At 42.3% G+C, this 13,303-nt stretch overlaps 1 protein-coding gene across 2 annotated transcripts in view; it reads left to right on the forward strand.

The window, feature by feature from the left end:
* Cbfa2t2 (CBFA2/RUNX1 partner transcriptional co-repressor 2) overlaps positions 1-13,303 on the forward strand; it is a 102,571-nt gene that overhangs the window by 83,318 nt on the left and 5,950 nt on the right. The window contains exons 8-10 of one of the 2 annotated variants that reach the window (XM_021185573.2): positions 2,793-2,988; positions 7,603-7,671; positions 9,900-10,090. In XM_021185573.2, coding sequence (XP_021041232.1) covers positions 2,793-2,988; positions 7,603-7,671; positions 9,900-10,090 — 456 coding nt within the window. The remainder of the gene's footprint in view (positions 1-2,792; positions 2,989-7,602; positions 7,672-9,899; positions 10,091-13,303) is intronic. The other variant, XM_021185575.2, reaches the window with a different exon arrangement.

Genomic DNA, 13,303 nt, shown 5'->3' on the forward strand with positions numbered 1-13,303 from the left:
TATAATAAATCTTTCCCCAAAAAAGGAGGAGGAGGAAGAGGACAGATATTTGGTCATGTGACTTGGCAGGAAGCACCCTTTACACACTGAATCACCCCTCCCCCCTTTTATTTTTTACTTTTCTATTCAGGCATGCACCACTGCATCCAGCTCCTAATTGCTCTCTAGTTTTTCAAGACAGGCTTTTTCTGTGCAGCTTTGGAAGATCTTAGTCCTTAAACACTAGCAGTAGTTCTGGGGGCCTGACGTGGACATTTACTTATTCATTTATGTAGCCCTGCCGTCTTGGAGTTCACTCTGTAGACCAGGCTGGCCTCGAACTCAGAAATCCTTCTGCCTCTGCCTCCCAAGTGCTGGGATTAAAGGTGCCACCACTTCCTGGCTGAGCATGACTTTTTAATAGAAGTTGGTTTGATGAAGGACTGTAGAGTGGCTCCCTTGTCTTAGTGGTGGTCTGATCTTGACAGTTCCTAAACCAAGTACTCAGGTAATAGATGGTTAAATCAGAAGTTTCAGCTTTTCTACTTACTGCCTTTGAGAGCTGGGTAAGTTACTTTTTTTGTTTTGTTTTGTTTTTTGTTTTCGAGACAGGGTTTCTCTGTATAGCCCTGGCTGTCCTGAAACTCACTCTGTAGACCAGGCTGGCCTTCAACTCAGAAATCTGCCTGCCTCTGCCTTCCAAGTGCTGGGATTAAAGGCGTGTGCCACCACTGCCCGGCTTACTTTACTTCCTTTTAGCCTTGATTTCTCTCTCCTCCCCCCCCCCAAAAAAAAAAATTAGGTTCCATGAACAAAGGAAGTCAAGTTAGAAAACAGAGCTTAATCCCTAAGACCCACATGGTGGAGGGAAAGAACCAATTCTCACAAGTTGTCCTCTGACTTCCACTCTTGAGCACTCTTGAGTTGTATGCAAGCAGGCACACAAAAACCACACACATACTAAAATAAGATAATCTTTCTCTTAAAAAAAAAGACAGGCATTATTTGTAAAGTATGTAAAGTGTTTAATATCAGAGGATGTAGCCCACGGAGAGTTAGACTATATGCTTATGTTCTTTTTCCCATCAGAATAGAGCATCCCTTATCCTTGATTTTAAGTAGTGCCTACTTTAAAATTGTATATTGTGGCCTTTCCTTCTTGAGTGATAGCTGACTCTGGTCCTTACCTTAGATATCATCATCATCATCATCTGACCCTAGTTCTTACCTCAAGTAGTTTCTGTGGGGGTGCGGGGCACAGACAGACTAAAAAAGCGAGTCAGATCCATTGAAAGTAAAGATATAAGCAGTTGCAAACCACCCAATAAGTTTGATGGGAACTGCTCTGCAAGAGCAGCAAATTTCCTTAATCACTGAGCAATCTTTCCAGCTCCAGGGTGCATTATTATAAAAACATTTGGCTTTATCTAACATTATCAGGTACTCAGATGTGGTCAGAAGTTCCTTTCCTCATCAAGCCATCTTAACTGACTTTATGGGTGTGGGTGTGGCTGTGGATGGATGTGGGTGTGGCTGTGGGTGGGTGTGGATGTGGTAGTATGGTTGTGCCATAATGAGTATGAAGGCCATAAAACTTCCTCCGTCCTGTGGATTCCAAAGGGCAGCATGTACTCAGTACCTGCTGAGACATCTTGCTGGCCCATATAAAGACTTGTTTGTTTGTTTGTTTGTTTGTGTCTGGGTATGTGTGGGGTTTTTTCAGACAAGGTTTCTCTATGAAACAGCCCTGGCTGTCCTAAAACCTGCTTTGTAGACCAGGCTGGCCTCGAATTCATGGAGATTGCCTGCCTCTGCCTCCCAGGTGCTTTGTATAAGGTATGTACCACCCACCACCCGGCTACCCATAAACTTAAGTCACTTCTAGATTATAGTACCTAATGACTTTTTTTAAAGTCTTAGGTTAAAGAAATCGCTCAGGGGTTTAGATGGCTCAAATCACTGGCTACTTTTCTATCAATCCTGAGTTCAGTTCCCAACAACCACATGGTGGCTCACAACCATCTATAATGTGATCTAATGCCTTCTTCTGGCATGCAGGTATACATGCAGGTATACGTTTAGGTGTACATGCAGATAGAGCACTCATATACACAAAATACATAATCCTTTATTAAAAGTCTTGGCTGGGAGTGGTGGTGTATGCCATTAATCCTAGCACTCTAGGAGCAGAGGTTGGTGGATCTCTATGAGTTTGGGGCCAGTCTGGTCTATAGAGTGAGTTTGAGGACAGCTGATACTTCACAAAGAAACCCTGTCTCCAAAAAAAACCAAAAGGATATGTAGTTAATTGTGCACAAGTTATAGGCAAATGCCATACATTTTATGTAAGGGAATTGGAACCCTTGTGACTTTTAGTGTCCCTGGAACCAATACCTATATGGATAGGAAAAAATAGTTGTCTATATAAGTAACAAGGTCTAAGAGGCAACTCAGTGGTTAAGAGCACTGGCTACCCTTGTAGACCTGGGTTTGCTTCTCAGCATCCACATGGTAGCTCACAACTATCAGTAACTCTGCTTCCAGGGGATTCTATTGCTTCTGACCTCTAAGGGCACCAGGCACACACATATTAGCACATATATTTATTTATGCACACAAAACACTCATAAAAATAAACAAATCTAATTTAATAAACAAGGTATAATAATGACTTTTAAATGTAAACTTTATTCCTATGGTTGTAAAATCTGCAAGCTCTGTTTTCCCTCCTTCCAATTGTTACCCATCCTTGATTTTAGTGTTCCTTATTAAATTTCTCATCTCACTTCTGCTTCCCTGTCTCTCTGTTTCAGGCACTGAATTGCATTATGGAAATGGTAGAGAAAACGAGGCGCTCCATGGCAGTTCTGAGGCGCTGTCAGGAATCTGACCGTGAAGAACTCAACTATTGGAAACGGCGGTTTAATGAAAATACAGAGTTGAGGAAAACTGGGACTGAGTTGGTCTCTAGGCAGCACAGCCCTGGGAGTACAGATTCTCTCAGCAACGGTAAATATAGAGGGGGAACATAGAACATAGAAAAAACAGCAGCTTCCATTCCACCTAAACTGAGTTTTATGTCTTTGTTTATTCTGGGGCATTTATTTGGTTTGGTTTGGTTTGGTTTTTGAGACTCTTACTATAGAGTTTAAGCTGGACTCGAGCCTCCTGCCTCAGTCTCCCAAGTGCTGGAATAAAAGATATTGACCACCTTGCCCAACTACACTTATTTAGTAGATGTGGGTGTGTGATGTTTGTGGAGAGAATATTTCCTCCCACCAGCTCCTTTATTTATGTTTACTTTTTAAAAAATTGGGGTGTATGTATGTGTGTATGTAGGTCAGAGGACAACTTACAATTTCAGTATTCACCCAGTGTGTGTTCATGTTCTTATCTGTTGGCTATCAACTATGCTTCCCATAATTCCTTCCATAAGGTTTGCTCACACTGCTTACAGGCTCAGGGAAGCTAGCTTATGTGTTTAAAAAGGATACACATGAAGATATGTAAAACACACGGTCTGGGAAAAGGGACACAGGACTTCTCTAGACTTGCCACACTGAAGAATTGCACATTTTTGCTAACCAGCTTTCTGGATCCTCTATCTTATGGCTGTATCATTGCAGTTGAGTTATAATAGACTGGATGGGGAAACAAAGGATGGCCTGAGTGCATTGGTGGTTTTGGCTGTGCTGCACAATTCCTTCTCTAGGGGATGAGGCAGGACCCTCTCTCTATTATCACAGAGGCATACATTCAAACAGTTTTGATATTGTTGGACTTGGTTTTGTAGTTCATTTTCTGAGTTGGTTTTCAAGATGTTTGTCACTCTGAAGCGCTGACACAAACTTGCCTCAGCCTGCCACTGCTGAGTGAGATTACAGCCCACGGCTAATCCTCTGATTTTTGTTATGTCCAATCCCAGTCTAGAAAGCTTTGGTAGGGGGTGCGCACAGGCTAGAGCTTTTGTACCCTGCCTTGAGGAGGAGAAATTTAGGCTCCAATGGAGAAGATTAGTAGTCAGAAAAATAGGTGACATCTGAACTTTGGTGACTGGATGTATCCTAATGATGAACACTTGCTCTCCTGAGCAGTGGCCTGGCTTCAGCCCAGCAGTACAAAAGATCAGTAAGAGAGAAAGAAGAGAGTACTATGTATGTCACATCACTCCTAGCTCCTTTGATGGCTGTGTTCACCATATTCCTTCTGGAAGGTATTCACCCCACTTTGCTTTCTTTTCCCAGTTACCCTCCACTCCCTAGAGACTGACTTCAAAAGACTAGCTTAGGCAAAGCTAGGTTATTCGTATTGAAGCATCAGAGATGAGCGGGTACATCCAGGAAGCCAGAGATATCCCCCCCAAAATGTTCCATCACTTTCCCCAGAAGCTGAAAAAATACCCTATCCAAAAGGCACAGCTGAATGACAGGCCATCTGTGATCACACTCTTTCTCCACCCACCTACTTAAAGTTCCCAAATGTTCCTCAAGGAGAGTGAATTTCTTATTTCAGTGCTAGCATTTTCCATGCAAGACAGCTGTTAGTCTCAAAAGGACTGGAAGAAAATTTAGAGGAAATGCCAGCATTAATAATGTGTATCCTATCCTAAATAGCTAAAGGCTGCCACTCTTTCCTTATTGACAGGCATGGCTCTTAAGCCAACCGTCAGTTGTTCTATTTTATGTGAGATGATCTAGGACATGAAGAAACAAACAACTTACATACAGATACAGACACAAAACTTTGATTAAAAACTTCAAAACTGGGGCTGGAGACATGACTCAGCGGGTAAGAGCACTGACTGCTCTTCCAAAGGTCCTGAGATCAATTCCCAGCAACCACATGGTAGCTCACAACCATCCATAATGAGATCTGAGGCCTTCTTCTGATGTATCTAAAGGCAGCTACAGTGTACTTATGTATAATAATAAATAAATCTTTTTAAAAAACAAACAAAAAAAAAAACTTCAAAACCAGTGGAGGCTAAATATCAGGTAACCCTTACAAATCTGAACCCTTGCAAAGATTCCCTGCAGCAACATAGAGATCCTTCATTGCCTGAAGTTCAACATTACAGTCACATATACTCATCCGTGAGTGTACGTGTGTCCAGCTGAGGTAGAGTGCAGCTTGACAGGACTCAACTGCCCCGCACAAACCACCCTTAATTGAGGGTCTAACTGGGATGACGATTTTGTCTATTGTGCCTGCGACAGTTCTTCTTTGTTTCTATGACCTGTCGTAATAGTTACAAGCACCTCCTTTTCAAAATGATGACAATTTGTATGATAAATTCTAATTACTGTAGATTTAGTGCTTCATCCAGTGGCTTGTATTAAAATTTTGAGAAAATTACCAACATGTCTGATTTAAATTGTGTCATTTGTCTGGGATGTAACTTCGTTGACATAGTGTTTACTTAAGATGCACTGAGCCCTGGGCTTAATCTCTAGCTCCAAATAAACTGGATATGGTCTTAGTGCACACCTGGAATTCCAGCATTTGTTAGGTAGAGATAAGAGTTTCAGAAGTTGGATATTAGCCTGGGCTTCATGAGACCCTATCTGAAAGGAAGGGGAGGAAAAGAAGGGAAAACTTGGTTGGGTAGGTGCTGAAGAGATGGCTCAGTGCCAGGCATTGAAGGTGCATGCCTTTAATCCCAGTACCCAGGAGGCAAAGATAGGCAGATCTCTGTGAGTTGGAGAACAGCCTGGTGTACATAGTTAACTTCCATGAGAGCCAGGGCTGTTACACAGAGAAAAAGAAAAAAAGAAAAAAAAGAAGAGATGGCTCAGCAATTGAGAACACTAACTGCTCTTGCCAGAGGGCAGGAATCATGGGCAGGACTTTGAGTGGCTCACAACCACTTGTAATGTACAGCCTCACGAAATCTCACTTAGGCAGGCTTTTGCACTCTTGCAGAATCACAATCACATGATGAAAATCAAATATAAGTTGTTTAATGAAAGAAAAAAAAAGACTTTGCTGACATGGTAGTGCACACAACTTTAATCCCTGCACTCGGGAGGCAGAGGACAGTCTAGTCTACATGGAGAGTTCTAGGAAATTCAGGGCTACTTAGACCTTGTCTCAAAATATTTTTTGTTAGGTTTTGTTATTTAAAATATTGTATATGTGCATGCTTATATGCCTGCCTGATGTGTGTGGGTACCTGTGCTTACGGTGGTCAGAGAAACACTTTGGGAGTTGAGTCTTTGCTTCTCCTTTATTTGGGCTCCATTTATCTTACTTAGTTCATCAAGTTTGCATGGCAAGCAGTCACCCATTGAGCCATCTGTCACTTTTTTTGTGTATGTGACAGGGTCTCACTATATAGTCCTGGTTGCTATGTAGACCAGACACTATTTTTTAAGTGTTGTTGTTTGTTTTGTTTCTTAGACAGGTCTTACTGTGTAGCCTGGCTAGTCTGAAACTAGTTATATAGACCAAGCTACCTTCAAACTCAAATTGATCTGCCAGTCTCTGCCTCCTTCATGAGGAGTTAAAAGCATGACTACCATGCCCAGTTAACTGCTGTTTTGTAAGTAATTGTACTATGTAACTGTTGTGCAAAAGCACTTTGAAGCTGAGGCAGGATGAATTTTAGTTTGAAGCCCCTCTGAATTGTGACATACTGAAACTTTATCCCCAGCCTCTAAAAAAGCCCAGATCATAGCATTTGGAAAGATAATATTATAGACATGCTTTCTCCTTCCCAGTTATCTTGGACTTTTCTTGTAGGCGCATGAACCAGTCTATTAGTGTTGTCTCACAAAATTTTCTAAGTTCATATTTAAAGAAAGTTTCCGGGCTGGCAAGATGGCTCAGTGGGTAAGAGCACTGACTACTCTTCCAAAGGTCCTGAGTTCAAATCCCAGCAACCACATAGTGGCTCACAACCACCCATAATGAGATCTGATGCCCTCTTCTGGTGTGTCTGATGTCAGCTACAGTGTACTTATGTATAATAATAAATGAATTTAAAAAAGAATGAAAGAAAGAAAGAAAATAAGAAATTTTGCCCAGTTGTTGTTCAATGTTTTCAGCCTGAGCTTGTTGTCACAGCCCTGTACTCCCAGAGGATGAGCTCAAGGCTTACCTGAACTGCAGAATTCAAGGACAGCGTAAATAACGGAAGCACACTCTGTCTAAAAGTGACAGGAGTGGCAGGAGCCTGGGGCTTGGTTCCTAGCCAAGATACACTTAAGTCATGTCTGTGATCGCCCATGTTTTTGTGGCCCACTGGTAGAGCACTTATTTATCATGAACAAGGGCCCAGGTTTGATCCCTAACACCATAAAAATGTTAATGCTTTTTTATATATATATATATATATATATATATATATATATATATATATATATACTTAGATACAAAGTTTAGTATATTGTTTCATAATTTGAAGTTAGCTCTTATTCTAAATATGTTTTACATCAAGCAAGCATACTTATCTGCATCTAGGCAGTAAAAGAAGTTTGATTCACACTTCTTGTCTTAATTGAAAATCTTGTCTTGGGGCTAGGAATTATTGCTAGAGTATTGCCTAGCATATATGAGAACTTGGGTTTTGAAGACTGATTAAAGCTGCTTCTGACACCTTTCTCCTTTATCTCTCTTGTGTAGATTCTCAGCGGGAGTTCACCAGTAGACCAGCAACAGGATATGTGCCTGTGGAGTTTTGGAAGAAAACAGGTGTGTCTGTCTGTCTGTCTGCCTGCCTGCCTGCTGGTAGGCTGTCTGTACTTACTAGTTAATGCAAGCTGGGAACCTATATACTAGGGAAAAGTTTGTAGCCTGACTTTCAGTTGTCCACAGTGTCCTCCTTATGGAATTGTTGGCTTCTCCTGCTCACTGATTGTACATCTCTTCTCCTCTGGCTGGTTGTACATCATCTCCTGGGCAGAACTGCATGTCTGGTCCTTGCAGGATCAGAGTTTGACCCTGAGTTTGGAACAGTTCCCTCCAGGTCTTTTCACACCCTTCTACCGTCTTCCATTGAAACACACAGTACCTAGCTCTTTCTTCATTTTGACAGAAGTTGATTTCCTGGCTAGTATCATAGCATGTTCACCCTGCCACCACATTTGCTTAATTATGTTTTGGGGTTTTTTGGTTTGGTTTGGTTGGTTGGTTTTTTTGTTTTGGTTTGTTTGCTTTGTTTTTTGAGACAGGGTTTCTCTGTATAGCCCTGGCTGTCCTGGAACTCACTCTGTAGATCAAACTGGACTCGAACACAGAAATTCGCCTGCCTCTTTTGTCCTGGGATTAAAGGCGTGTGTCACCACTGCTCGGCTTTTGGTTTGTTTGTTAAGTTTTGTTGTGTTTGGGTACCACAGTGTAGAGAACAGAGGGCATCTGCAGTGTCAGCTCTTGATCTCTACCTTTTTAAACATGTCTCTTGTATGCTGCTTTGAACACCAGGCTAGTTGGCCAGGATGCTTATAACTAATTCTGTTTCCACTTTCTGTCTCTGGGATGGTTAGATGCATACTTCCACATCCAGCTTTATGTGGGTTCTTTCTTCTTGTTTCTCCTTTGAGCATGACTACTAACAAATTGCTGCCAGCCACACTGCCTCTCGAGGCTCTAGCATTTATATACCCTCTGAAAAGCTCTAGAATTTCAAATATCACACAGTCACAGAAACTATCTGTAGCTGGCAAAAAGCACACATCTCCTAGAGAATGAGGCAGATCATAGTCAGGTGCTTCAGATAGTCCAAAGCAGCCCAATATCCCCACACCTGGGATTAAAATGAAAACATATTCTTATAATATTTCTTTGTTTTTAAAGAACCCAAATTCCAAAATTGTAATGACAAATACACAGCTCTGTTTTTGTTTTGTTTTTAGCTAATTTATCCTTAAGCTATGGATCCAAAATGTACCTTGGGGGTGGGGGGGCACTCAAAGGGTTGTGCAGATAGAAGTCAGGAGTCCTTGACCTCTGGGTGGGATCTGTACTATAGGAAGTTATAACACAGCCTAGGCTGTGCTGTATATGAAATAGCAAAGCTGTTAGGGATCCCCTTGGGGTCTAGGTTGTGTTTCCTCATGGACTTAAAGGAGATGTTTTAGATTCACATTCTCTTGGCTAAAGCCCTGCTCATTTGGAGTGTCTTCAACCAAGCAAGGTGGGTTAGTGAGGGAGGGGGGTCTGAACTAAGCAAGTCTGTGTTGCACCTGGGTGCCTCCCAGCCCTCCCTTCCCTGCTTTCATTGCCATTCATTGCATAAAGCTGCCATTGTCCTGTACCACCACACCCAGACTACCCTGACTCCTCAGCTCCTGAATACCCCTTTTATACATTCAGAGCCTCTTCTCTCAACGGAGCCACGCCCACTTTTCCAGGTGCTTGCTTTCTTGTTGTATACAATTCTAGAAGTTCACATTTCCTTTAGGAAAATATTGAAAGCACCTTTTGATCCTCTTGCTCTTGTACAGTTAACCTTTGTCCTTGAAACTCTAGTCTCTTACTTTGACATAAGACATCTAAGCCATTGGGGCACTTGATCCCATACAGAAGGATGGATGGTGTCTACTTACCTAAGTCTTGCCAGCTTTTCACACAGAATCTACCCTCATGTTTATACCTAACAGTTGCATGACTAGGTGAGCCTGTTGTAGGAATAATGTGAGTGTATGCTTCACATTCACCCCTGCACATCTTGTTTTACTCTTTTTCCTTAGCAGTGCTGTTGTTAGCTAGCTGAGGGTGTTGACACATGCCTATAAATAATCTCACTTCTTGGAAGCAGAAGTAGGATTGTGACAAATTTGAGACTAACCTAGGCTATATAGTGAGAACCTATCAAACCCTACCTCCTCTACCCCCACTTTCCACTCCCACACCCCCTAATGATGTGGGATGGAAGCAAAAAGATTTCTCTGCCAGTTGATTTTACTGTTGCTTTCTTCCAGAAGAAGCCGTGAATAAGGTGAAAATTCAGGCCATGTCAGAGGTACAGAAGGCTGTAGCTGAGGCAGAGCAAAAAGCCTTTGAAGTGATTGCAACGGAGAGAGCTCGAATGGAACAGACCATAGCGGATGTCAAACGGCAGGCTGCAGAAGATGCTTTCCTGGTCATCAATGAGCAAGAAGAGTCCACAGAGGTCAGAGCTACACTGGGCTATAGGCTGGGCTGGGTGGCTAAAAGGAAGCAAGCCTGTCGCTTGCCATGGAGATGCTGGGTAGAAAGAGTCCACTCCTGAATTAGATGGTGGGATTTTTAGCCATTACCAAGAGACTCTTCCTACTTGACGATAATACTAAAATAATAAACTATTCTTTTGTATTCGTAACAGTCTATCACACACACACTATTTTAGCTTCCATTAAGTAAAATTTGTCCCATTGTGTGATGATGACTAGCAGTTATAGAGTAGATTCAGTACATACAGATGAAGATACCCAGCTATATAGAGAGCTGTAGTAGGCTCACTGTGCTCACTGTGTGCAGGTGGATGGATACCTGGCTGTGTATACATACTTCCTTTCTGGTCCTCACAGTAATCTCATTAGGTAAATGTTGGTTCTAAATTTGTAAACTGGGCAGATAAAGTAGACCTCCCAATACCTTTCCCAGGGCCCAGGATGCTTTGATACAATGAAAACAAATATGAAAAATTGGAACCAGACATGATGTTACACACTTGTAATTATACCATTTAGGAGACTGCGACAGAATTTAGAGTTCATTTGTGCCTGGTACCCGTAGGAGAAGGCAGGTAGGTCATAAAGATGAAAAAAGGATGTAAAGGCAGAAACAGTGTGGCAGTACCAGTTATGTCTCTGCCTACCCTCCCCCGACTCACAGTACAGATGATTAAATTTAGGGCCTTGGGTGCATTAGGCAAGTGAGATCCCAGCCTTTTGTTGTTTTTATTTTGAGACTAAGTTGATAAAGCTGCCTCTAGAGGAGCTGGAACTGCAGGGAAAGTGCATTAAGCCCTAGCACTAATATATTTGAATTCAACAAAAAATTTCCAGGTTGTTGTTGTTGTTGTGTTGTTTGTTTAAGACAGGGTCTTTGTGTATCCCTGACTGTTCTGGAAGTTGCTGTGTAGATTAGGCTGGAACGTAGAACTTTCTGCTTCCCAAGTACTGAGACAAGGTGTACACCACAACTCCCGGCTTGTAACTTTTTTTTTTTTTTTTTTAAACATTTATTTATTTTTCTGTTTTGGGGAAGAATTCTGGCCTTGCCTGTGGCTCTGGTTCATTCTTTACTGAGTTATCCCCTGAAATCTTTTTTCTTTTTTAAGACTTATTTATTTATTATTATATGTAAGTACACTGTAGCTGTCTTCAGACACTCCAGAAGAGGGAGTCAGATCTCATTACAGATGGTTGTGAGCCACCATGTGGTTGCTGGGATTTGAACTCAGGACCTTTGGAAGAGCAGTCAGTGCTCTTAAACGCTGAGCCATCTCTCATCAGCCCGGCTTGTAACTTTTTTGAGACAGTGTTTATATATATTGCCCAGTCTGGCCCGGTACTGTGAATCCAGGTTGGTCTGGAAACTAAAGGCAATCCTGCTTCAGTCTCAGAGTGCAGATATTGCAGATATGCACCACTAATGCTAACCTTCTTATTTTAGGCACTTTTTTAGGCTTAGAGCATAAGGACTAAGACAGACTGTAGGAACTATATTTTTTTTGTTTTTGTTTTTGTTTTGTTTTGTTTTGTTTGAGACAGGGTTTCTCTGTGTAGTCGTGGTTGTCCTGGAACTCACTCTGTAGCCCAGGCTGGCCTCGAACTCAGAAATCTGCCTGCCTCTAAATTTTAAGCAGCACACTAAGTACCCTGCTGGTGAGATGCCTGCCAGCAGGGATTCTGGCAAATTTGCATATCAAAGGGAAGAACTGACAGCCTAAGCTTTTGTTGAGTTTGCATTGGACCAGAAATGCTGATTCTCTCAGATTTCATCAGAAATGATCCTCCTGGATGACTTGTAGTTTCTCCATCTCATGATAAGCTGTGTGGCGTGGAAGAAGCATGCCGCTTCCACCTTGGCTTCACACTGGCTTTGCATCGTTAAGGAATCCGTTTTCTGTGCAGAAGCTTCAGCTGCCGGGTTCTTTTGGCCTGCTAGCTTTTAGGAAGATAATCTGAGATTACAAGTGTGATACTGTTCAGTTGATAAGGACTTTGCTGTGATGTGTAACCTACAGCAGCTTCTGTGCTTGCAATATAGCCCTAGATCTGCGCTGCTCCCTTGGCTAGGATGGAGGGACAAGAGTATCCTATCACCCTGTCTCTCCCACAAGGCATGTTCTGTCTCCATCTCCAAGTTTTCTGGCAAACACAATAAACTAGCAATTGACAATGAAGAGGAAAGAGGTCTAGTTGGACCCGAGGCTGTTGACAAGCCACAGGTAATTGTGATACAGGTCATAACTAGGAGCCTCTGCTTAACAAAGGAAATTTAGCCGGGCGTGGTGGCACATGCCTTTAATCCCAACACTCTGGAGGCAGAGGCAGGCGGATTTCTGAATTCGAGGCCAGCCTGGTCAACAAAGTGAGTTCCAGGACAGCCAGGGCTACACAGAGAAACCCTGTCTCAAAACAAAAAACAAAGGAAATTTAGAATCACAGTTCTGACCTCAGACGGTTCATAACCTTTGCACACTAAATACAGAAAAATGCTGACCTAAGTCTATAGCTCAACGTTGAGGAATGCTAATTTTGAAGTGTGACTAAACAATAAACATCTTGTTTTTTTTATTTGGAACAAGAGGTTGTTCTTAAGATAGTCTAGTTGTAGGCTGGCCTTGAATTCACTGTATAGCCAAGGCTCACCTTGAGCTCCCAGCTCACCTGCTTCCATCTCCCAAATGCAGGGATTATAGGCACACGCCACTATGCCTGGCTCAAGCCCTTGTTTTTGTTTGTTTTATGATGGCTCACCACACTGCCCAGACTGGTCTCAAGTTAAATTTTAGCCTCCCAAGTAGCTGGGCTAGTTGCTTTGTTGTTGATAGTTTTACTACACTAGAACATTTTAAAAAAGCTTTTACCAGTCCGTCCTGTGAGTCTTCAGGTGTAGATCATTCACGTATCACTGGTATCAGTGCTAAGGCTGCATAGGGCTAGCATTTTTTTATGTTGTTTTTGTTCCCAGTCACCTGTATATTTAATGACTGTATGCTGCTTTCATGGCTGCTCCTTGAGCCCGCAGGAAACCTTTCTTGGCTCTTCTATACTGTGATAGAATTACTGTTCGTAATTAGCCGTTTCTGCTAAGCCTCAGGATCGTGGATATATGATCTTCAGACGGTAGTTGTGAGACCTGGGCCCAGGTGACACATGCCCATGACCCTGGC

Source organism: Mus caroli, chromosome 2 (genome assembly GCF_900094665.2).
Source record: "Mus caroli chromosome 2, CAROLI_EIJ_v1.1, whole genome shotgun sequence".
In the NCBI taxonomy this organism is placed as follows: domain Eukaryota; kingdom Metazoa; phylum Chordata; class Mammalia; order Rodentia; family Muridae; genus Mus; species Mus caroli.